Source organism: Scyliorhinus canicula, chromosome 16, assembly GCF_902713615.1.
Source record: "Scyliorhinus canicula chromosome 16, sScyCan1.1, whole genome shotgun sequence".
NCBI lineage: Eukaryota > Metazoa > Chordata > Chondrichthyes > Carcharhiniformes > Scyliorhinidae > Scyliorhinus > Scyliorhinus canicula.
In genome coordinates this window covers 23,460,265-23,487,289 of record NC_052161.1, presented here as the reverse complement: position 1 = coordinate 23,487,289, position 27,025 = coordinate 23,460,265, and the positions used below count along the sequence as shown (strand labels likewise).

Below are 27,025 nucleotides of genomic sequence, written 5' to 3'. Positions count from 1 at the left end.
AACCTAGCAGTTATATTTGAACATGATAGAAAAATATAGCATGGCTCCCACTTAGTCATGTTCTAATTCCTGCACATGCCGTTATAAAGGCACATACTATGGAGCTCCTAAAGTTGAGCCAACATTTAATTTGTGGAATGCTTTTGGATATTACATTGTCCTACTTCTGGTAGTATTTGAGCTGTTTGGTACCAACTAGTGATCGGAAAATGCAGAAGGAGGTGATGATGGTCACAACTGAGAGCCATGGGGGAGGTAACTGGGAGCCAAGGAAATCTACTTCGGTGAACACACTTGTCCAAGCCAGGCAAGTTCACAGAAACCTCCAGAGCTTTAACTGACCCATTAGCCTGCCTCTCTAAAGAAAATTGATGGAGGAGAATTTCCTGGAATGTGGAATTCTTCCCACTCAGCTCCAGTAAACCCTGCCAGCCACGAGTGTTCTGTGCTGCTGTACTGTTTAACCATATTATACTCTGGCTATGCACACTTTGGGGCCCCTCAGTTTTGGCTCAGCCAATTTGCACCTAAGCTCTCTTAATTTGGAGAAGTGGAGTACAAAAGCAGTGTGTGCACTCTCTGTTGGGTAAACAAAAATTCTACTTGTTTGGACTTCTTAGTGACTGATTAAAGACGTTTCCATGTGTGTTGGATACTATAGCTGACGAATAAAGTATACAGCTCTGCATAGTGTGTAGGGTGATCAGATTCCTCACAATAGGGTTTAAATGGCATCAAGGATTGCTCATCACCCTATTGTGAAAAGAATGCTTTCTAAGAATGGGACATAAAGAAGTAGGTTTTGGTTTACAGACAAAAAAAAGGTACATTTTACTGTATAAGGACCGTGATTGAAGGATTTGGGGAAATTTGACTTCCATTTTACAATATTGATGTGAAAAATGGCTGAAAACTGAATGACAAACAGTCATGCCTCTGGAGTTCCGTATAATGTAAAAGGGGCATTGTTTTCCTCTGGAACATGAGAACATAAGAACATAAGAACATAAGAACTAGGAGCAGGAGTAGGCCATCTGGCCCCTCGAGCCTGCTCCGCCATTCAATTAGATCATGGCTGATCTTTTGTGGACTCAGCTCCACTTTCCGGCCCGAACACCATAACCCTTAATCCCTTTATTCTTCAAAAAACGATCTATCTTTACCTTAAAAACATGTAATGAAGGAGCCTCAACTGCTTCACTGGGCAAGGAATTCCATAGATTCACAACCCTTTGGGTGAAGAAGTTCCTCCTAAACTCAGTCCTACATCTACTTCCCCTTATTTTGAGGCTATGCCCCCTAGTTCTGCTGTCACCCGCCAGTGGAAACAACCTGCCCGCATCTATCCTATCTATTCCCTTCATAATTTTAAATGTTTCTATAAGATCCCCCCTCATCCTTCTAAATTCCAACGAGTACAGTCCCAGTCTACTCAACCTCTCCTCATAATCCAACCCCTTCAGCTCTGGGATTAACCTAGTGAATCTCCTCTGCACACCCTCCAGCGCCAGTACGTCCTTTCTCAAGTAAGGAGACCAAAACTGAACACAATACTCCAGGTGTGGCCGCACTAACACCTTATACAATTGCAACATAACCTCCCTAGTCTTAAACTCCATCCCTCTAGCAATGAAGGACAAAATTCCATTTGCCTTCTTAATCACCTGTTGCACGTCTCATTTTATCATTGGAATCTTTTGGAGGCAATGGGAGTCTCAACGGCTGCCTAGAGAGCTGGCAAGAATCCCACGTCATCTCTTTCAGGAAAGGCCTGCTGCATCGTTTTCCACTTAGACACTTGATATGGCTCAGGCGAGCATTTCCCGCAGACCAAAGACCTTGGGGACAGAAGTCCTACCTGCCAAGATCTGCCAGTCAGTCACTCTATTCAATGGCACTGGGGCGGTGATGGCCTCTGCCAGTACTACACCTGTTGGAGGCCTTGTATTGCAACTGGATCCCAGGCTAGAGGTGAGTGATGAGTTGAGAAGGGGTTCAGCAACAAGGGAAGATGGGGTAGGTTCTCAGCAAGCCCACCACATTCCCAATGCCAAGGTTCTCGATAAAGCAATGAGTGCTTTTGAATGAGACACACTCCCATCCCAGGAACTCATAAACAACCCCACATGAGCCTGCTTGTCCTGTGTCGTGCATGGCAAACACCCTGCCAGCCACTGGGTTCATGGTACGTTTGGTAAAACAAATAAGCCAAATCAACAGATTGAGGGACAAATTAAAAGGGCAACCCCTTGAATGGATATTATATCAAAATAAGGAAAATCACAAAGAAGACTTACAACATCAAATCAAAATGTGAGTAAAGGGGTCAATAAAGCACCCAACACCTGCAATTCCCACCAGGCATGGAAACCCTCAATTGTGCTGGCAGAGCTACTGAGTTTATACCTGCAGTGACAGGATGAGATGCTTTAGTGTTTAACGGTCACAACTGGGGGCAGAGCAGGAAGGCTGTCCACAAGCCTTCCCCACCTGACTTAATTGAGGTGGCGCCAGTATAGCGGTAGGAATCCCAGCTGCCATCCTCCTGCCTGATTAAATGCCCCCCCCCCCATGTCACAGGGCATTTCCATTCCTTTCCATTCCAAGCCTTTCCATTCACCTGAAGAAGGAGCCGTGCTCCGAAAGCTCATGTTTGAAACAAACCTGTTGGACTTTAAACCTGGTGTTGTAAGACTTCTTACTGTGCTCACCCCAGTCCAACGCCGGCATCTCCACATCACAGGGGAGGACACATTCTGCCCTTTGATTGCAGGCTCGATGATGTGACATAAATTGTATGAAATCGATTCATAACATTGTAGTGAAATTGCTACATGTTTTTTCAGATCTTTTCATAAGACTGGTTTGCCACACAACAACCCATTTAAAAACACAGAAATAAACCTATTTGGCCAAGACTTGTCCTCGGTTTTCTTTGACACATCCTAAAATTATCCATGACTTATTCACGAGACGCAATACATCTCCGATCTGCATATTTGATCTAACTTCACAGTTATCAGCAACACTATCTTGTTATCAGATATGCCAGCATCTTCTGGCTAAGAAATAGATGCTTAAGTACATTGCTTCAATGATTGCCAGCCTACGTTTACCCCACCTGCTAATGTGATTTAACTGAAAGTTGGTCATAACAAGGAATCAGAATTGTCAGCCCCTTTAAAACAGAGAACAAAGAAGAGCACAGCACAGCAACAGGCTCTTCGGCCCTCCAGGCTTGCACCGACCATGCTGCCTCTCTAACCTAAAACCCTCTACATTTCCAGGATCCGTATCCCTCTATTCCCATCCCATTCATGTATTTGGCAAGACGCCCCTTAAACGTCACTATCATACCTGGTTCCACCACCTCCTCCAGCAGCAAGTTCCAGGCACCCACTACCCTCTGTGTAAAAAACTTCCCTCGCACACCTCTTCTAAACCGTGACCCTCACACCAATCCGACAGAGCACCGACGCAGGTTGTAACAGTGTGAACAGGAGTTTAACATGCACAAATATTTACAGATATGTATCCTAGACCCTATAAATAAACTGTGCCCTGACCCCATGGCAACTTAACTGGTGTCTAACTTTCTGGCCTTACGGGCCCTAATGCTACGTCTAGGTGGATCCGAGATGGCACGTCATAGAATCATAGAATTTACAATGCTGAAGGAGGCCATTCAGCCCATCGAGTCTGCACCGGCCCTTGGAAAGAGCACCTTAAATAAGCCCACGACACCATCCTATCTCCGTAACCCAACCTAACCTTTTTGGACTCTTAAGGGCAATTTATCATGGCCAATCCGCCTAACCTGCATATCTGTGGACTGTGGGAGGAAACCGGAGCACCCGGAGGAAACCCATGCAGACACAGGGAGATCGTGCAAACTCCACACAGACAGTGACCCAAGCCGGGAATTGAACCTGGACGTTGCACGCTCACTCAAGCGAAAAGAGGCCAGTGAATAGCTGGAACGGCAAAAACGAGAACCAAGCTCCAAACAGATTGTGATGCAACCAGCCTGCTCCTGTAGATGAAATTGGGATCTCGGCGTAGAGTGGCTAGAAACCAATCATCAACACTTAAGCCCTGTTTCCATACAATTAATGGAAGTGACCTCGTATCCAATGGCCTCCCGAGATTTATCGGCCTCCACAGCATGTGGTCACGTTGGTGCCGATTAGTACTCCTTTTGAAAACCGTTAACCTGGCGTAAGGGCTTCTGTGAGGAGACGAAGAGATGAGTAGCCATCATTGCCCACAGGCAATGAGCCCGGGGGCACTGGGCTTGCTGCCCCAGTGCTCAGCGGGGGACCCTTGTCCGGGATGGGGGGGCCACCCTCCGGAAGGGTGGACCACCATGGGAAGGGGGGTGATGCACTATCAATTACGACGAGATGAGAGTAGAGTGTAATCGAGGCTTTATTAAGCAGAGATGTGTAGCCTCCTGCAGCTGGTGCTGAAATGACTGCAGCTCGGTGAGCACACACATTTACACTCCGCCTACTGGGCGGACCCAGCAGGCAGGGAGCTACCCCTGTATCTGTAGTACAGGAGCCTTACCGCATTACATCTCGTATGTGAAATATACAACAGTGGTGACTACCACAGGGGGGGAACTGGGCTGGTGGGTAACCACATGCGGAACTAGAAAGCCAACTCCTGGATTGTGTGTAACCATTCTGGGCCGAACCTGACCCCTGCAACGTTCGCACCGACTGCCGAGGCCACTAGCCTTGGGGTTGAAGGCTATAGCTCATAGGGAATTTGCAATCATGGTGAAGTGAGCACTTCACACAACCCAAGTGAATTCCCGTAGGCTGGTGGGCCACGTAGCATTGGGGGGTCATTGCCCAACATCCCGATCACACCTAGATGCATAGACACTGTGCTTCAACACTGCGGGAGGGACAACCAATGGATGGGACACTGCTCCGGAGAAATGTCCATAGCTGGAGGGTGGGTGAGTGCTACGGGGAGGGGGCGATGCCTGGAGAGATGGGCCAAGGGTTCAGATGTTGGCCAGCATAGCGAAAGAAAATAGTGGCTGTGCTCACGAGGTTTTAATGTGTCATTCCCGATGGTGCCACCTCACTGCTGTCTCGCCTGGTCATTCCTGCCTCTACTGATGTACATCAGCAGCTGTTTGGTCTTCACCAGGTTGTGCCCCAGAAGCCTGACCACTAACAGTTCCCACCGAGGTGCATGTATCTGCGCTGGTGGAGGGTGGGGAATCACAGCTCTGATGCGTCGATCATGTCTTCCTCGGAGTTCTCCTCAGGTTTTTTCCTGGAAGGCAGGAAAGGCACCATTGGCTGAAGGACTTGTGGGAGAACGGACATGTGGTTAGTGGGAGGGACGGGTCAGTCCATGTGATAATAACAACTCACGTGTGACAGGCCCTCCGAGTGGAGCCCGGTGGTACCTCACCTCTGCAGCTTCCACCAATCTCCGCATTGGTGCATGCTCTGTCCTCAGTCACCCCCACCACCTCCAGGGCCCGTTCCTCAAAGGTGGTGAGGATCCGTATGTCCGGGATGCCACCACAAGTCTGGGCCCTCTCCTGATGATTGTGGGAGAGCTTCCCCTGCGGAGACAGAGAGAGGGCGTCATTAGCCACACATGTGGTTTACGGTGGTGGGAGGGGGTGTGAAGGAAGGGTTAGGGGGTTGAAGGGAGGGGTGAAGGGAGGGTCAGAGGGTTGGTGCTTGTGTGGGGGTGAAAAGGTCTTGGGGGGGGGGCGGTGTCAACTCACCCATGCACCCAGTGTAGGCCGTTAAGCTTGCGACACTGGAGGACAGTGTTTCTGGTCACACTCCCCGAGCTTACGGTCACCGCCACCTCGTCCTAGGCGGCAGTGGCTGCCCTGTGGCTCACCCTTCTGGACCCTCAAGGGAACAGGACATTGCTCCTGGCCTCCACCGCGCCTAACAGCCTCCCCAGGTCTCCATCGCCGAATCTTGGGGCTGGTCTTCTTGGTGTCATGGCTGTGAGCTGAGTCAGGCCGGCTGTGCAAGTGATGGTTAAGTACGGCTCAACATTGTTAACGAGGGGCTGGTGAGCGCGGTACCGGCGAATCAGCTGACGAGCCTTCATTTGCGGCGAGAAGCCTGTAGATCTCATTAAGTGGACCAATTAACATTGAATAATGTTGCCACTCTCACTGGGCTGAGCGCTGCGAAGCTCGCGGCACTAGCTACCACACTAAGAAATCTTTCCGGAAAATCGCACCCATTGCGTTTCATCTTAGGTAAACAGGTCAGCGGCTCTGAGTGGGCTAAAGATGATATAATTAATAGGAAGAGCCAGGTCGGTAGCAGGAAGTTTAGTTTTTGTTTTGCTGTGAGCTTTGAGCTGAGTAGCAGCTTTTTCAAAAGACTGTTAAGTTAAGCACTAGCCTGACACAGTCAAAAGTCTATCGGCTGTTTCCTGACAGGATTTGTCTCTCTCTTCAAACCAAGAAATTTCTATTCAAGTATACAGAAATATCCTTATGTTTGCTAATTGTATTTTCAAGTGACTTTGTATCTGTTTTGGGTTTTGCTTGATTGGAGATAGATCAATTAGAAGTGTTTCCTTTTATTGTTCAGAATTGTTTAACTGTAGTCGTAAGCTATTTTTTGTGATGTTAATGTAATTTAATACTGTATTAAAGTATATTTTGTTACAACATATTTCTATTTGTCAGTGGAATCACTCCTGGAGCGCAGTATCCTTTCCTCGCAGTTCTAAACCTTTTTTTAAAAGTGTTTGGGGTCTTGCCGAATATGTTAACACGTGTTGGGATCTGGTCCGGATTCTGAACAGTTGTAATATAAATTCATCATAATTGAAAACATTGAATCCGCAGTAATGTGGTTTTATATAAAAGACAAAGCTGTGCTGTGCAATATTTCCATTGGGCAGTTTATTGTAAGATGTGTGTAGCTCGGTAGATCTCACAAAGAGGTTCTGTCTCTTGTATAGTTCAACAGTTAATGTTTATTAACTACTAGCAACTATATACATATATACAGTATAAGGTCTATGCTAGGAGTTTCTTCCGTGCTTGCCTCTACACACATCTCCGTGCAGTCCCAGACTGCCTTCAAGACTTATGTTCGTTTGCATCACAGTGTGTGCAGTACTGTACGCAGTCCCATATTAACCGTTGCAATGCCAGACCCTTATACTACACCTCCCAGGTCTTTATCCAATGTATTTACAATGCAGTCCTGTTTACTCAACATATTTATGCTACTTCTACGATCCCTTCTCCCCTCTCAAGTCTCTTCCAGGTTCAGGCAGTCTAGCCTAATTATAATTATCTTTACAACACTTGGAAGAGTGATGTGCTCTATTGTAGTGGATAAATCTGGCAGTTGTTTTGGATGTCATTTTGGCATCAGGTTGGCTGTTCTTTATTCTCTATTTTTGTTCTTTGAACAGCTCCTTATCAACTCCCCATCCATCGTTACGGATGGTCATCCGTTTAAACCATTCTTTTCAGGGGAATCAAACTTTCCACTCATTTGTAATTCTCATTCTGTTTCTCTTCCTATGCTCACCGTAATGCATGTGTGAGTTTACATTTCACGAATAGAACCTTCATTCTTACTTGTTTCATAACTGTCGCCAAAAAATTGATCACTCTCTTATTTTCCAGTTGTTTTTTGAGCTTATGGATTTAGTTCAGCAACTACTCTGATAACTTTATTTGTTTTTGTTTCAGTTATCTGGGGAACTCTTAATATTAGTTAGTCAACATCACCTGGGCATTTTGTTCTTAGAATGTCTATCCATGGTCACTGACTGTTCGTTAAGCTCTTTCAATTCAGTTGTTAGACCTTCGATCTGCTTCATAGAATTTTCTTTATCAGCTGTCAAAGTCTGGATTTGCTCTTCCATACTACACATCTCATCCTTCATGTTGTTCATATTGGATCGAAGTTCAAGAATTTAATCAGTTTCGGTTGTTAATTCCGCTTTCAAGCAAATGTTCTGCGTATCTCCTGTTGCAGGCAGTTTACACGATGCCTCCTGGAGACCTCTGATATTTTGAAGTTCAGCATTTTAATTGAAGATCTACCATTGCTGAATTTGTTTCTACAAAGTTTAAGTGTTTCAAGTCCTCCTTCAAATTTTCTACCTCCTGTGCGTAAATTCCAGTGTTCTCATCAGTTCTTGTTTATCCTCATCAAACACTTCTTTAGTGCATGATAGTTGGTTCTCTACACTGAATCGTTTTTCCTTCGCAGAGCATAATTCCTCTGCACTATCCTTCAAGCTCAGATTCTGTAATCACAGTTCTGCACAATGTTTCTTAAATTCTTCATGCTCTTTTGTGAGAACTTACACTTTTCCTTGCCATTCTAGGTTCTTGATTTTCACTTCAGCCCTTTCTTTTCTCAGTGACGCAGGTTTGAGGTACCTGGTGTTTTTAGTTCTCATTCCTTGGTCTTTGGCTCCAAATCTACATTTTCTGATCTTGTTTCCTTTCTTTATCTGCCTGCACTTTGGAGCACTATTTCTTTGCCTGCAATCATTGTCAGGTTGCTCAGCACTGCCACCTGCTGTTGCAGTTCAAGTAATACCCTGGAATTTTCAAAATATTTATTTTTAAGAATTCCAGAATGTGCTCTGACTCTCTGAAGCAATTGTATGATCTGCTTGGGAAATTTATTTTCCTTTTCCTTTTCGTAGTTTTCCTGGGGGGTTTCTTTCACTCCCTTGAAGCTTTGTGGGCTCCATGACTCAAAGGTTAAAGTTTTTGTCAAAGGCTCTTAATATTTTATCAAACTGGTTGAGGATTCATCAATTCATTAGGATTACATCAGCAAGTTCGCCAAAAGAGTTTTGCAACGTATTAATCTGGACTTTTTATGATTTCCGACTTGGACTTGGTATTTTAAAAAAAGATTCTGCTCTAGGGTGCTCAATTCTGCATTAGGTATGGCCCTTGCATGAGTCCAAACTGATCTGGTATGGTAGTTTTTGATCCATGGTCATTTAAAATTAGAAGTGTGCAGAGCTTTAAATTCTGCGAGGAAATCCAAGGCGACACTCCAGTGTATGCCTTCTCAATGAGGTTTTCCACACTTGTCGGTTTTGTTGGACTTCCACAATAATGGTGGTCGCGATTTCTGTGTTCTAAATGTTCAGCAGCGACTCCCATGATCAACCTTTCTGAGTCTTCCCTGCAGTATCTGAGTATTTTTGGGTCATGAAAACATCAATTCCTGGCTTTTGCTGCATCTTTTAACTGCAGCTTTATTTGTGAATTAAATTCCGAACGAGCCTCGGCTGGCACATGGTCAGGCATCGACTCGGGACTTGGGCTGTTCATGGTGCATTTTAAAATGTCCAACCTGACTGCCGCTGACTTAAAAGCTTTTTTAAACTCATTCTGGCTAAGAGCTTAAGTTTTGTTTAGCTCGCCCCTGCTAAATCGTCTGACTGCAGTCTTTGGGCATTGAAGCTGCACTGCCATGAGATTCAATGGAGTCTTCTGCTGCAGTGTGATGATTTATTTCTGCTTCCTGCTTTCAGTTTTCTTTGGCGATCTGTACGTTTCCTTCTGGTGCCTTTGTCAGGTCAGAATGCTGCTTTTTCTCTCTTCCAAGTTTTAAATTTCTCCTTCAGTTTCTGTGTGTTTCTGGGTTTTTCTGGTAGCTGCCACTATGTTGCAAGATGTGTGTAGTTTGATAGATCACATGAAAGGTTCGGAGTCTTGTATATTTTAACAGTAAGTTATTATTAACTGTGTACTGATATTCAGTATCTAAGTCTAAACAAAGAGGTGCCTCCATGTTTGTCTCAACACATGTCTTTGTTCAGTCCCAGAATGCCTCCTAGTCTTCAGTCTTGTATCCTTTTACATCACAGTGTGGGCAGTACCCCAGGCTCAAGTTAGTCTTTTCTATGCTGGACCCTTATACTACAGAGTTAACACCTTGGCTAAAACAACAGAGAAAGGGAAATAATTGAACTCGAGCATTAACAAGTTTCAATGGTATTGTCACACAGTGGGGATAATTATCCCATTCAGAGACTGTCAGCCTTTTGTAGAACCTGCTTGATTTTAATCCTGACAAAAGGTATTATTAGCCGTTGCTGAAAGGGTTGCCTTAGTGTCTGAAGTGTAATTCTGGCAATCTGTGATCTACAGGGATGGGTATTTGCCTCAGGACTAAAATATTGTGGCTGGGGTGTGAAAAGTGTGCAGTGAACTGCATGATATAGTGTTGGTGGTCACAAACCAGCTTTACATTAAATAGAAGCATTTATATTCATGTGAGGAAAGTATAAAGAAAGAAATGTATTTTGTATAGAATTTATCATGTCCAAAATATCCCAAGAATTTCCCAATCAGTGCATCATTCCTGAAGTGTAGTCGCTGTAATGGAGACAGGTATGACAAAAACAAGCAGTAACTTGATTTTCAACAGTAGTGTTTTCGGGATTGTCATCCAGAACACAAAAATAAATCTGCTGGATGTTGAATGGATTTTTTGCATCTCCGAAATAAAGATTTAGTGGTGGGGTTCAGTTTCAGATCTAGCCCAAAAGATTGTACCCCAATGAAACATTCAATCGCTGGTTTGTGATGCAGAACAAGGCCAGCAGCAGGGGTTCAATTCCCGTACCAGCTTACCTGAACAGGCGCCAGAATGTGGCGATTACGGGCTATCCACATTAGCTTCATACTTGTGACAATAAAAGGCTTTTTCGTATTATTATTAATGCATTAATTCTATGTTATGTGGTCGATTACATCAGTGTTCTTCAAACTTTTTTTCCGGGGCCCCATTTTTACCACCCGGCCGACCTTCGCGACCCACGCCGGCCGACCTTCGCGACCCACGCCGGCCAACCTTCGCGACCCACGCCAGCCAACCTGAGCGAACCACCATTTTGTCTTACCTTGTTTGCTGCTGATAAAAATGGAGGAAATGGTTTTGAGTCCCTTTGGCCTTCGTACACGCTCCTCCAATGGAATCTGTTGGATGAAGGTGAAGCCTTCCGGTATCAGAAAGTATGGAGTCTCCATGGGCGGGATTCTCTGACCCCCCCCCGCCAGGTCGGAGAATCGCCGGGGGCAGGCGTCAATCCCGCCCCTGCCGTGTCCCAAATTCTCCGCCCCCCTGAGATTCGGCGGGGGTGGGAATCGCGGCGCACCCCCCATGGCGTTCCCCCCATGGCTGTCAGCAGGCCCCCCGTGGCGATTCTCCGGCCCGCAATGGGCCGAAGTCCCGCCACTGACTAGCCTCTCCCACCGGCGTGGATTAAACCACCTCTCTTACCGGCGGGATTGGCGGCGCGGGCGGCCGCCGGGGTCCTGGGGGGGGGGGGCGCAGGGCGATCTAACCCCGGGGGGTGCCCCCATGGTGGCCTGGCCCGCGATCGGGGCCCACCGATCGGCGGGCGGGTCTGTGCCGTGGGGGCACTCTTTTTCTTCCGTCTTCGCCATGGTCTTCACCATGGCAGAGGCAGAAGAGACCCCCTCCCCTGCGCATGCGCTGGTATGACGTCAGCAGCCACTGACACTCCGGCGCATGCGCCGACTTTCGCTGGCCGCCAAAGTCCTTTCGCACCCGGCTGGCGTGGCGCCAAAGGCCGTTCACGCCAGCCGGAGGAGTGGGAACCACTCCGGCGCGTGCCTAGCCCCTCAATGTGAGCGCTTGGCCCCTAAAGGTGCAGAGGCTTCCGCACCTTTGGGGTGGCCCGACGCCGGAGTGTATCACGCCACTCCAATACGCCGGGACCCCCGCCCCGCCGGGTAGGGGAGAATCCCGGCCCATCTGTCCAAAGTTCGGCATTTTTTCCTGTAAAATTGTATCAAAATAAAACCCCCCCGAACTTGTAAAATAAATAAAATGAATAAAATAAATGAAAAAATTTAATGAATAAATGCCCCCCCCCTCCCTCCCAACGAACTTGTAAAACAAAAAGCTGCAACCATTTTAAAAAATAGTGGCCGACTGCGCATTTGTGCCTGATCATCGGCGTGCATACACGCCGGCGTTATTAAAAGCTGGCTGCTGCGTGGGGATTAGCGCGATCGGGCACCACCGTGAAGGACGGCTCCGCGACCCTCCCGTCACCCGCCCGCGGGTCACGCCCCCAACTTTAAAGAACACTGCATTACATTATGCATCAGAACCGGGATGGTCACACAAGTGAATGAATGTTACTTGCTTGAGAAACCCCCCCCATTGTTGGGCAATTGGGAAGCCTTATTAGTTTGCATGCCAGTTGAGTTAAATGTAGTGATAAGTTTAAGCTTATATCTAATAAACTATGTTGTATTGTAGTAAATACAAGCTTTTGAAAATTCTTTAAAGACACATTCTTGATGCTAATGGTTTTGAATTCACTACCCTTCACAGAACAAACATAGCTATGTGTTCAGGTAGCAAAATGCCTATTTTACAGTCAGGATTGCATTTTTCTCTAATTCTCCTTCAAAAAAAAACAATAAAAAAATTGATGGTAACAAAAAAGGAAAACGCAATGAAATAAATTACTGTTCAACAAATCTGCTCCAAAATAATGTCCCAGCTTTGTTCACAGTTGCATTTGTCATTGCAAAGAATTTGAAGAATTGAACGCAATTTATTGCAATGAAATGTTCTTTTTGTTTTTCATTGTCCTGTAGTGTATAGTTTTCGCATTATTTGGAAAGATTCAATGTCACCATCTCTGGAGACGATCTCTCTCAGGCTGGAGCATGGAGTAAAAACAGATTACCCTTAACATCACCAACAGAAAGATTTATTAGTTAAAAACCTACAGTGGAAAGCTGTCAGATATATTTATATGCATTTTCAGAAAGCTATTGGTTAACAGATGCACAGTAGCACATGCATTAGATTAACTGCTTCTTGATAGAATTCCTTCCTTGAACTTCGGCAAAGAGCATTTTCTGCATGTAATCTTAACTATTTCCAGTCCATGACCCTGTTTTATTAAAAGGATTGAATAGTTCAGAGTGGCAATCCTTTCATCTGTCATGATCATTAATCAAACTTTGATGCCCAGATGTATGTCCTAATCGGACTGACCAAACTTGACTGATTTATCGAATGTTGATTAAAATCTAACATCTTAAACTTTTGTTTAAACTCTGACACTCTTGTAATCTTGCTTCATCAATGATTGATCAATTCCAGTTTTTGTAGCATCCAGCATAAATTAATCATTCATGTAAATGATGGAGAAGATGCTTCAAAACTAGAATAATCTGAGGCATAAAATGAAAAATGTTGACAGCAGAATCAAGTGTGATATATTAACTTTGATTCTCCGTTCCTTCAAGCCAGCTGAATTCTCCATTCCTGCTGCAATGAATGGAGGTTTGGCTTAGTGCCAAATTCTCCGTCCTCGCTGGCAGCGGTACCGGGGCGGACTCCCAACGGAAAATCCCGCCCATTATTTTTCCTTTGTCTCCAAAAGATATGAGATGACTAGTTCAGACTGAGTAATCATGAGTATAGCCAATGAATATTTAGGAATTTAAACAAAGTGCTGGAAAGATTCAGCAGGTCTAGCAGTTGCTAATGATTTTCACTCCCAAGGCGGGTAGCGCAGATCGGGAAATATGAGCGAGCGGAGAAATTTCCCTGAGGATCGGGTCTTGGTTCTGGGGGTGGGGCGGGAAAGTGGTGGTGGGCGCAGGGTGGGGTCGTGCCCACTACCCTCGGTTGCAGATCAGAGTTGGCCACAGAGCCTGCGAAGAGCCAAGGCAGGCTGTTTAAAAGGCTTGCCTTAGCTCTTTGGGACTTTATTTCACATTCCCTCATATTTTAGGTCCTCTACACCTGATTGCTCATACACCCTCATTCCCTGCCCAATTCCCATGTTCTATCCATGCCAACACATGTTGCCCAAACACTCCAAAGGCTTCTCATCCTTCCTCATGCCCTCCACCCATCCCGTGCATTTCAGAACCTCCATGCTAACTCATATACCCCCATCCAACCCAATGGTCCCTCATATCCTCTATGTAACTTAATGCCACTAACCTTTGCCCTCACACCTCACATGCCAACTCACTCAGTATTTACCAAGGGCAGACCTCAGGAACCGTGATGAGATGAAAGAAATCAGAGTCCTAAATATCTATTACAGCCTCACTATATTAAAAAAAATTCTCATTCATGAAAGCCCTTTCAAAACTTTTAAATCTCCTCTAGTACTCCCTTATAATCATTTTGGAAAAAAACATATTTGTATTCATAACCCTACATTAAAGATAGCTAATCTTTTAATAACCCTTTGAGCTGTTAATTGAACTGTGAACTTTGGATCTTCTAATAGGATAATAGGTTGTGGAAAGCAGCCAAGCATTAATGATGTAATGATTGCCCTTAAGGTAATACCAACAGACAGCTACTGTAACTGCTCAGTCAGATTTGCTTTAACCTCTCACTGACACAGGCAGCTTATTTTTTTTTATTTTTCAAGGGTTGGGGATTTAAATAACTTCACAGCTTTACAGTTTTGCAGACATATTCCTCCCTTCAGGAGCATTTAAGTCAACTCTGAAAATTGTAACTCCCACATTGCGGGTTAAGGCCTTTGTGATGGCATAAATGTTTGAAAAGTTCAAATGGCCCTTCTGAGTTTGCGTTTGTATGAGTCACACATGCCCCCTTTTCTCCTACGGGTGAACGTGGGATTTGTCGAAATGGGAATGGGACTTCCAAATCTGCATCTCACCCGCCATTTTTAAAGCTCTGCAGAGTCTGTGCAGAAATCCAGGCCAATGTTTCAGGTCATGACCTTTCATCAGAACTGCTTTTGGATTGAGTATCTATGATTTAATTGTGTTGAAAAATCCTAATAATTTAACTCAAAATTGTGCATGCACCAATGCAAGTAAAATTAAAAGTAACTTTTTCTAACTAAATTAAAATGAATTTCTGAATGTATTGTTGCCAACTCTGGCAGAAATTGACTGTATTGTCAAAATGGCTTGAGAAAAAAACCCTTCCTCTGATTTCAAAAGTAAAAAGAGCTTTCAGAAATTAAAGAAAACATGTAGTTCAGTACAGTGAAACTGCTGAAGTTGGTGCAGGTTGGTGTCAAGACCATCATATCACCTAACAAGCACAAACACATTACAAGCTTTTAACTGTAAGACATTTTAACACTTTTATAAGGATAATATTGACCTGTGAACAATGTTTCTACAGTAAATAAGAGTTTGGTGTGGCAATAATGAGCGGTTGCTGGATAAGTAATTAATTTCTTTTAACACCCCCATCAAGACATTTCTTTAGTGAGGAAATGGGAGCTTAGGGGTAAAATAATCTCCGCAACAGCAGATAATTGATATAATGAACCAATGTGAGAAGGAACTTTTCACTTCTAAAGCTCAAATTTTAATAATCAATCTTTCACTTTTTCCAAGAACACCAATATGTATTTATATAGCGCCTCTAAAATAGCATCCCAGACCACTTCACAGAAGTATTATGAAACAAAATATAGAACATAGAACAGTACAGCACAGAACAGGCCCTTCGGCCCTCGATGTTGTGCCGAGCAATGATCACCCCACTCAAACCCACGTATCCACCTTATACCCGTAACCCAACAACCCCCCCTTAACCTTACATTTTAGGCCACTACGGGCAATTTAGCATGGCCAATCCACCTAACCCGCACATCTTTGGACTGTGGGAGGAAACCGGAGCACCCGGAGGAAACCCACGCACACACGGGGAGGACGTGCAGACTCCGCACAGACAGTGACCCAGCCAGGAATCGAACCTGGGACCCTGGAGCTGTGAAGCATTTATGCTAACCACCATGCTACCGTGCTGCCCATATATGTTGCCGAACTACACAAGGAAATAATAGGGTAGATTACCAAAAGTTTTGGTGAAGATAGAAGTTTTCTGGTGTGTCTCAAAGGGGTAAAGAGAGGTAGAGAATTTCAGAAAGGCAATTTGTGACATCCAACAGTATGGCCATCAAAAATGGAGTGATTAAAACGGTGATGCTCAAGATTCAGAGGAGGGTAAACATCTCAGAAAGTTTTCTAGAGATAGGAAAGGATGAAGCTAAGATTTGAAAACAAGGATGGGAATTTTAGAATCACAATGTTGCTCAACTGCAAGTAGGTTAGTGAAAACAGTATGATGGGTGATCGTGACATGGTACAAGTTATACCAGAGGCAGCAGAGTTTGTGATGGTATAATGATTGTGAAGGGTAAGCTGGCCAGGGCTGCATTGAAATATTCATGATGAGAGGTAACAAATCTTGGTTTAAGGCTTCAGCAGCAAAGGGACTGAAGTAGAGGGAAGGTCAGATCATAGGGAGTTGGAAACGGTTGGTCTTGGTGATAGTGCGTGTAGTGCTCAATGGTTTGTTTTACCCGTGTTTCATTATTGTAATCTGATAACTGATCTTTGAACATTTGCTTGATTGCCATGTCTGTGGATAGAGCTACAGAGTTAAGAACTGACACCAGGCTGGGGATGTTCAGGAAAGGATCTGGGAGCTAAGATGCATGTTTAAGTTCCTGTAAGTTCTGAGATGTTTTAAAGTATTATGAATAAACATTTATAGCTAGAGTCATATCTGCATTATTCAGAGATAAATACATAACAACCTGGTGAATACAAAAGTTGGCAATGAAGACAGTTGGGAAGAGTTTAACTTTATCAGCTCCAGACCATTGCTTCACCAGGAGACCTTCCCATGTTGTGGGAGCAATTGTTTCAGTGTTCAAGACCTACTTACTTGCCACCTTGATAGATGGTCTGAATGTAGCAGCAATCGCCTAGAAAGTAATATTTGTGCACTGTCTTGGAGCAGGAGGCCAGCAAATATGCAAGCAGCTCAGAAGATGCAACTACTTTTGATACAGCAATAAGTGCCCTCAGAAAATACTTTGTCCAAAGAAAAGTGTGATGACCGAACCAAATATATTTCATCAGAGATCCCAGGGAAACAATTAGTCCATGAAATGATATGTGGAAATATTGTAGCAATTGGCTTCTACAGGTAAATTTGGTGCACTAAACAATTAACTAATTTGTGACAAATTAATTGAAAAGACATCAGTGCAGTGAATTGGGAACATCTCCTTTTATTCATAGGATGTGGACATCAGTGGCTGGGCCAGAATTTATTGCCCATCCCTAATTGCCTTTGAACTGAGTGGCATTTAAGAATCAACCACATTGTTGTGGACCTGGAGTCACATGTAGGTCAGATCAGGTAAGGATGCAAATTTCCTTCCCTAAAGGAGATTAGTGAACCAGATGGGGTTTTATGACAATCGACAATGGTTTCATGGTCACAATTAGATTTTTAATTCCAGATTTTGTTTTTACTGAATTGAAATTTCACCATCTGCAGTGGCGGGGTTTGAAACCGGGTCCCACAAACTTTACCCCAGGTCTCTGGATTACTAGTTCAGTGGCAGCACCATACGCCATCGCCATGTCACATAACTTTGGGGTAGAAAAACAACCTTGGCTGTCCAAATTGAATCTACCATGTTAGATTCCGAAAGGAATGCACCCTTAAACTCAGGGCCAAACCCAGGGTCACAAACACAACTTGCCCAACTAGGTGCAAAAGTTATGGACAGGAAGATCACAGGAAGGTCTCAGCAATCTCATCAACACACACCCATCACGGTCAGAGACCTTCAAAACAGTGCCGAGATTTTGGAAATATTCATCGAGTCACAACACCATGCCCAGCTTGAACGAAAATATATAATTCATGCTAAAAGTGGAACTATTTTGCAAAGGCGTTTATGTTATCAAAGAAGACTTCATCGGTTTGATATGTAGAAGCTTTTTCCTGAGAGTGTGGTGCCATCATAAAAGGCAAAACACCATCTCATTTTAAGGAATACAACATTTGTGGAAAAGGATTTACTCACCGAAATGTGTACAAGGACCACAAAAAAGACACACTCATAAGAGAGACTATTCTAATATGAGGTGGGCAAGATTTTGTTTCAAACCCTCTTCTCCCTGCAGCGACATCACCTGATGCAGAACAGTGAATGAACTTTCAAATATGGTCCATGTGATAAAGCCTTTGTGTGTCTCTCTCTGTGTTTACGAGTCATAAAGTACACGTACTGGAGAGAAGGCAAAGATTTGTCCATATTGTGGCCAGAAATCTGCCAGCAATGGATCCTGTGTCGCATTTGTTGAATGTCCTACCAGTGTCCCTACTGTGATAAAACTTTCATCAAGAATGATGGATTAAAGATGCATATTAGAACACACATGGGAAAGCCCTTACCAAGTGCTCAGAATGCAACAAGACGTTAGTCAGAAGAGGGGCTTACATATGAAGACACCAACTAAGCTTACGATAGGTCGCAATTCTGTATGCCACTGGCCATTCTTAAACTGTCACCACCAGTTAATGAGAACGTCAGAATGAAAACAAATGGAATTGCAACGTGACAAGGTAAAGCAAAAAGATATTTTGACAATTGAACAAGTGCAGGAGAACCACAACTTGTGGTTGGAGATCGGATTTGAATCAAATGGCCAAATCACAACTGCAAACCTACATCACCTTCAGCAGGTCCAAAGTCGCTTAGTGTCAAGAGAGTTCATCAATACATCTATGGCTACCATTTTTTTATCGTCACTGATCACAAGCCATTGCCTGGCCACTTCAATGAAGACAAGACGGTTCCGCCAATAGTGCCGGCAAGGATTCAACACTGGGCTCTGTTATTGGCTGCTTATGAATATTCTTTCGAGCACCTACCAGGGACCCAAATTGCACATGCCGATGCATTGAGCCATTTCCTCTGCAGATCAAATCGGCGAACTCCCCCACAGCGGACAAAGTGATTCCTGTACTGAACCTCATGTTCTCCTTACCTGTCGCTGTCACGTGTGTTCGCGACTGGATACAATCTGCTCTGTACTTGCCAAGGTGTATCATCTGGTGCTATACGGTTGGCAGCATTGACAACTATCAGTGGGGTTGAAAGCTTTCTCCTCCAAATTTTCGGAGCTGACTGTGGTGAACAGCATCCTCCTGTGGGGTACCACCGTTGTTGTCTGAGTGAAGGGACAGGCTATCATGTTGAAGAACCTTCACAACGGACATCCCCGAGTGTCCAAAATAAAGATGCTGGCGAGAAGCTACGTCTGGTGGCCGAGTTTGGACACGGATATCGGGACTTTGGACCAGCTCTATCTGCCAGGAGCACCAGAAACTCTCCGTGGCGGCACTGCTACAAACTTTAGAGTGGCTGGATCGCCCTTGGGTTCGCGTGCACGCCAATTTCACCCGTCCCTTCTTAGGTTCGGTGTTTCTTGTCCTGGTGGAGGCTCACTCAAAGTGGCTGGAAGACCACAAGGTGCTGTTGATCACTTCCCGGGTGACTATCTAGCGATCGCGCATTTCGTTGTCCACCCATGGAATCTCTGAGGCACTTGTGACCAATAACGGGGCCTCATTCACAAGGGAAGAGTTTATCGCTTTTGGAAAAAGCAACTGGGTTTGCCAAGTCCCCACTGCCCCGTACCATCCGCCAACGAATGGTTTGGCATAGAGGGCTGTGCAGATGGTTAAACGGGGACTCAAGTCCAGCTTGATGGACACAAGACTGACAAGATTCTTATTCTCGTACAGGACCATACAACACACAGTAACTTGGGTAGCTGAGATGTTAATGGGTAGATTTGGTACCTGACTGAGTTTGATTCTATTGGACATCGGTGAGAAGATGCGCCATAACCAAGATTTACAAGGGCGTTGCCCAATTTAAAAAAAAAATGTTTTTTTTCCAATTAGGGGGCAATTTAGCACGGCCAATCCACCTACCCTGCACTTTGGATTGTGGGGGTGAGACCCACACAGACACAGGGAGAATGTGCAAACTCCACAGGGACAGTGACCCAGGATCAAACTCAGCACCATGAGGCAGTAATTGTAACCACTGCGCCACCATGTTGCCCTGGGCATTGCCCAACTTGACGTTGGTCTGTTCGACACTTCGCACCTGACGGCGCAGTGCTCGTAACTTCAACAACGGTGTTCGCTGAATCTCTGGGACTGTTGTCTGTCAAACAGGACCGGTCTCTTACCAAGTTCTGGTTCGGGGGCAACTAATGAAAAGGCACCTGGATCACATTTGCTCATGGAGGTTGCTCTCTCATGAAGTGCCTCAGAAGAATCCTGTCCTAGATTCTCCAGCTCCATTGCCGAAGCAGACTGCTCTGACACCTCCATTCTGACATGCCAGATGTGGTGTCTTCCAACTCCAAAATGGAGACTTGGAGGTCTCGGACAACGATACCGTAGTTCAGCAGCCTCCTGACGATCTCCCACCATGACGCTGCTGCCGCAGACGGCGTTCACCAGCGAGCTATACGCCAACTGATCTGGCGCATCTTCTCCATGAAGATGTACCAGAGCCAAAGAGACTCCGACGTCCTCCACCTGCTCCTCTGCTATCTCATTGCTTGTTGAGTATCTTACCCACTTTGAATGTAATATCCCGCACAGGATCGATGGGGTGGGAATACCTGTCTTACCCATGCTCCTTGCAGATTACGAGCTCTCCCACTAGGGGCAGGATATCTCAATTAACCATTGTATATAAGGACGGCCAATCAGTCACCGACCAGAGAGGAACCCACAAGGTCGCACAGTGGTTAGCACTGTTGCTTCACAGTGCCATGGACCAGTGACCGATTCCCGGTTTGGGTCACTGACTGTGCAAAGTCTGCACATTCTCCCCGTGTCTGCGTGGGTTGCCTCCGGGTGCTCCAATTTCCTCCCACAAGTACTGAAAGACATGCTTGTTGGGTGAATTGGACATTCTGAATTCTCCCTCGGTTTACCCGAACAGGCACTGGAGTGCGGCGAATGGGGTATTTTCACTGTAATTTCATTGTAAGCCTACTTGTGATGCTAATAAAGATTGTTGTTATTAATATTATCATTAATAATAACGTGTAAATCGGTCTTGTAAATAAAAATTTGTTTGTACTTTACTCAGTATGGACTCCCTGTGTCCTGATTGAAGGTGATTCAGTAGCTACACAGAATATATTGCAGGAACAAGAAATCTTGGCACCATTGTGAAGCTTTCTCATGATCAAATGACATTCAACTGAGGAGTAGAAGTTTTAAACGGAAAATTCTAGATTTTGCTGAGCCTGTGTTTAGCCACTAGACTAATACTTTTGACCTTGCCGTTTATCAGTTAATGAACATTTCTATTGTAAAAAAAAACAGGAAAATATCATTGGGGATAATTGAATTGCTAAGACATTTTTTATTTGGAAATACAGCAAGCATTAAAACCCACCCAGAGAAAAATTTTATTCTGAATATTCGCCCTCATATTGGACTCATGAAGCAGGGTGATTCATCTAATGGTTGATTTATCAGATAGTTATTTGAAACATGGGCCCAGATATTCTGAAGAGTGCTAATCTTCGTCAGACTCAAATATTCTGTATTCAAATATTCCTCAGACGTGATGCTGCTCTGCAATTCTTACGGGACCTTTTAAGCCTAGCTTTCCTTGAAATTTAGGACGCAGCATCCCTCCAAGAACTCCTTCAGATCAAAGTTGATTAGGGGAGGCCAGGATGTGCTCCCTTTTACAGCTATAGCTGCCGTATGGTTTAAAGGTCCAGTTTGAATGTTGATGAATGGGTGAGTGGATGAATGAGTGAATTAGTAAGGTGGGTAGTTGGGTGAGGTAAGTGGATAGGGTGGCAGGTGGGCGAATGAGGTGGAAAGTGGGAGAGATGGTATGAGTGAGGTGGGAAGGTGGGCGATGTGGCAGGAGGGTGAGTTGGGTGAATGGGTAGGTGGCTGAGATGGTGACTGGGTGAGTGGGAGTGGTGTCAGTGAATGAAGGTGAGTGAGGTGACGAGCATGTGGTGGGTAAATGGGTTTGGGGTATGTGGCTGAGATGGCAGGTGGGTGGGTTGGAGAAGTGGATAGGTGGTTGGTAGTTGAGGAGGCAGGTGGGTGAGGTGATAGTCGCAGAGTTGACTGTTGGGGGTGAAGTCGGTTGTTCAGCGTGAGTGATTGAGGAGATCATTCTGTAGTTACCTTGGGAGTTAAGCTAGGTTTTTTTTTTGTCTAACATTTCCAGGGTAACTATTACTGTCCAAAGTCTCTTAGTCATACATTCACAGAGGGTGCTGGGAAGCCGGAAATTGCTCATCAGAAGTGAAATTTCCACGAGCACTTCCCAGAAAGGTCAGTACTTCAGGCCTTCCACAGGTTCCCGATGCTCATCTTCAAATGTTTATCTGTCCTCCAACAATATAGAAACCAGACGGTATGGGCCATGGTTTACAGGAGGCCTGATTTGAAACTTGAGCTGCAGAGTTAGCAAAAAGCAAACGCCATAGTTAAGACTTGGTTCCACTTTGACTTGTGCATGTTTTGAATTGATTGTGACAAAGGTTTAAGGTCTGTGGGGCAAAGTTTAGAGGAGATGTGTGAGGCTGGTTTTTTTTACACAGAGTGTGGTAAGTGCCTGGAGCGCATTGCCAGGGGAGGTTGTGGAAGCAGAAACATTAACGGTGTTCAAAAGGCATCTTGACAAATACAAGGATAGGATGGGTACAGAGGGATACGGCACCAGGAAGTGCTGATGGTTTGGCCAAGGATGTTATCATGACCGGTACAGGCTTGGAGGGCCGAAGGGCCTGTTCCTGTGTTGTATTGTTCTTTGTAAATAAGTTAGAATAAAGAAGATCTAAAGTTATGACTCAGACAATTTTGCCAATATGTAATGAATGTTTTAATATAGTAAAACCAGATTGCTTTCAAATGAGGGAGAACATCGTGAGGTTCTGTGGAAAGTGAAGGCATAACATCTGTAAAGTTATGAGGATTTGATAGGGTAGGTGTTGACAAAATGGTTTCACCTTGTGGGAAATTCAAAACTAGGGATCAGAAATATAAGACAGTGGCTAATAAATTTAATAATGAATTCAGGTGAAATTTCTTTGTTAAGAGCGTGTTTACATTATGGACTGTGGTGTAGTGCAGTGTTCGTCAAACTTTTTTTTGGGTACCCATTTTTACAAACCGGCCAACCTTCGGGACCCAACCCGACCGACCTTCGCGACCCACACTGACCGTCCTTCGCGACCCACGCCGGCCGACCTTCGTGACCCACCATTTTTCTTACCTTGTTTGCTGCTGACAAAAATTGAGGAAATGGTTTTGGGTCCCTTTGGCCCTCGTACACGCTCCTCCAATGGAACCTGTTGGATGAAGGTGAAGCCTTCTGGTGTCGGAAAGTCTGGAGTCTCCATCTGTCCAAAGTTCTGAATTTTATCCTGTAAAATTTTATCAAATAATCCCTCCCCCCCCCCCCCCCGAACTTGTAAAAAAAAATATAATGAATAAAATAAATGAAAAAATGAATAAAATCCCCCGAACTTGTAAAAAAAATATAAAGAAATAAAATAAATGAAAAAAATGAATAACCCCCGCTCCCTGAACTTGTAAAAAAAATAAAATAAATGAATAAAAACCACTACAGAACTTGTAAAACAAAAAGCTGTAACTGTTAAAAAAAATAGCGGCCGCACTGCGCATGTGTGCCCGATTTACGCATGCGCACCAATCATCGTGTGCGCATGCGGAATGCGGCCAATTTTTTTTGACATGTTCGCGGAATGCGCATGCGCGCCGATCATCGTGTGCGCATTTGCAATGCGGCCAAATTTTTTTTTGACATGTTCCCGGCTGCTTGCAGCCAGCGTTATTAAAAGCTGGCTGCTGCGCGGGGATTTGCGTGATCGGGAGCGCCGTGACCCACCCGCAGGTCGTGACCCCAACTTTGAAGAACACTGGTGTAGTGGAGGAAATTAGCACATATGCATTTCAGGGAAAGCTACCTAAGTGAGGGAAGAATAGAAGGATATGTTAGCGAGAGATAAAAGTAGGTGGGAGGAAGATTGCATGGAGTATGGACACAACATCGACCAGTTGGATTGAATGGCTTTGATAGTACTTTGAAGAAAATGGAATTACAGATTTTCGTGCCTGTATTTACAAAAGGTTCTTTGAGCCTATTGAGTATTAAAAAGCATTTGTATTGAATACATTGATTTGCATTTTGTATTAGGGAAGAAATCAGTTAATTAGAACTACTTTATATAATTAAACGAGAGTCCTGTGGGATTGATTGGAATATCTGAATGATGTACAAGTGCTGCATACTACTACTTCTTCATGTCTATACATGAAAGCCAGGAGAAATTATTTTGCCCATGCAGAATTCATAAGAGGAAAATAACTACTGAAAAAGACTGTTGCATGGAGTTTGGTTAAGTGTCTAACTTACTCTTCAAAAAATATTTCAGACATATCTTATAACATGCAGAGAGATAGTCCTGATACTAATTTTGGTGAAGTATTTTGTTACCCATGTGACATTTCATCAGGTAACCAATCTCTGTAACCTTGAATTCACTTCTGTATTTAAAACATCTCCATGGCCTGTCTGAAAAGTTAGAAACTAAAATACTTCAAAGCATTCCAAATGAGTTTATAAAATGAGGTGCTTTCAGAACCGTATGAAATTCAAGCTCTGAAAGAATGTACATGCTGTAATGAACATTTGAAGCACAGTATTTATACAGAAGGTTTAAACTTGATATTCATTTAAATTTTATTTGACCGGTGCTTCTGTGAATCATCTTGACATAGTTAATGAAATTCCTTCAGACCTCAGGTTTTGAGTAATGAATTGTTCCTCAATTAATTGTATTGCTTTGATAACTAGGAACAGTACTGCACTAGAGAGAACAATAAATGAATTTCGCAAGATGATTTATGTGACGTTTTGAAAAATGATCTTCTATAGTGACCTGATTTAATGGAAATCAAACAGCATTGCCATATTGAATACTCTATATCTAAGTTGGAGTGAATGGTCTTTTTACTGTGGTGTTGTGCAGAGAGGCGGCCGACATGTACTAAAGTCTAATGGAGCTCCAAGTAAATCATTTTTCATTTTTGTATCTGCAGGTCTTGCCATAGCCAGCGCACTTATAGATATTTCTCAACAAAAACCGAGTGAGTGCAAAGAGAAGACCTCAGCAGTTAGGAACAGAAAGCAACTTCCTCCTACACATCAAGGAACTTGTGTATAAAAGATATAAAAACTGCACTTGTTTATTCTTTACTTTTTTCCCCCCTTTTGATATGGCTTTAGTTTAAAGCCACTCAGCAGCCTCAGTTTTTGTAGGGGCAACAGCATAAGAATATTAAAACATGTGCCCTGTCATCTCTACATACGAAGTCAGTGATGGGTCCTGTACCAGTGGACGAGGATTACACTTGCCTTCCATGCTGTCAATTTGATTTATTACAATTTCAAATCATTAGCCATATTTGTGAATATGATTATGGAAATAAAATTTAAAATGCTAAATGACCGCGTAAAAGGTGATTTCCATTTTAGGCAAATGCTGATGGCAATTGATTGTTGTTTGAATAACTTATCAGTTTTTAAGATTGTCAAAGTATTAATGCAAATATGTTAACAGAGGAATGAATGTTTTTGATATATGTGGTACTGCGACTCTGATAACTGTGAAGGGGAGGAAAGAAATGTGTAAATGTGGAAGCATTTGTAGCCATCCCTGAAGTCTCCAGTTATTTTTATTCTGCAGAGGTCATATGAATACCACTGTGGGCAGTTTGATTCATTGTTACTTGCATGTTACAGTGGGGCTGGAGCAATAATTAGAAATCAATAGTATGCTAATAATTTGAAAAAAAAATACAAGGGTTGCAATTTATGATATTCCTGGATTCTGTGTTTACATTTCAGTCTTAGTGGGGAATGCAAAAAAAATATTTCACGACTGTGCTGTGCAATTGAATCGCAGTACGGCAGAGCATTTGTAAAAATGTTATTTATTGCAGATATCTGAGGGAAAACTGCACATAACTACATTTTTTAAAACAATTTCTATTTAGCAAATCCATTTTGGTGTAAGTTTACCTTGACAATTGTATATTACAGACGATAAGAAAATACATTTAAGCATGGAAAGCAGATTGTGCAGTTACTGTTGGTGTTCATTATGTAAGTAACTTTGATAAACATTTGATTGAAATGATAGACGAGTAACGGTGAAGGACACAGGGTAGAAGAATAAAGTGAATTTGGGTTTTTTTTGGGCAGGTTTAGGTGTCTGAGTTTGTCACATTACAGTTTAGCCAGTCAATGAATTCTGTTTTTTTTTTAAATTGAGACATGCTGTAATTAAAGAACATGCAATAGCCTGACATGGGACACTTAGTTCAGTACAGTATCTGATTCCAGTTTTCATATTTGGAGGAAATTTTCTAGTGGAATTATAGTAGACAATGATTTTGAATTTTTCCCCACTATGTAAACAGAAGCTGTTCTTTGTATGTAACATTTGTGTTGAATTGCACTGATCTATGGGATTTTAGTTCTAACCTATATTGGAAAAGCAATTCTGTATTAAGGATTGATGGAAGCCCAGTTTTGGTCTCATATTTTGGACAAGGGTTCAGTGATTACCTTATTTTTTTTACTCATTTGTTCCATTTGTGTCTTGCCACGTAATTCATAAAACTGTAAAGTTGTCACATCTGTAAATACACATCTGACAGGGGCAGTCAGGTGATTGCACAAAGAAGTATTTTACACTGAAATGTTTAGATTTGTATCATTAAATAACAGCTCACATAAATTATGTGTTTACCTGGGCCTATGTAAAACAATTTTGAAGCTTCAACATAATAAAACAATTGAAAATAATTTTCCTTGAATTTCTTTCCTGTTCGAGTGGACAAATCCTTCACTTGTAATGTTGCATAGGTTTTCTGATAGTGTATTAGTGATAGCCCCAGGCATGTTAAAAGAAATAAAGCTGACCGTGTGCATAGAATGACAATGTAGAAATTGTTGGATCAATGGTACTCTTTGAGCTTTGATTTAATATTAACCCTGTGCTTTGTGATGTTCCTGAACGCCTCTTTGTTCTATTAATGGGGAAAGTGCACAG

The 27,025-nt window shown here is 43.5% G+C and overlaps 1 protein-coding gene across 1 annotated transcript in view; it reads left to right on the top strand.

Annotated features, from left to right (window-relative positions):
- Window positions 1–26,778, top strand: part of atrnl1b (attractin-like 1b) — a 1,095,064-nt gene extending 1,068,286 nt beyond the window's left edge. Inside the window, exon 29 of the mRNA XM_038774130.1 lies at window positions 25,008–26,778. Within this exon, the coding sequence (XP_038630058.1) occupies window positions 25,008–25,132 (125 nt within the window). The 3' untranslated portion in view covers window positions 25,133–26,778. The remainder of the gene's footprint in view (window positions 1–25,007) is intronic.
- Window positions 26,779–27,025: the final 247 nt, after the last annotated feature.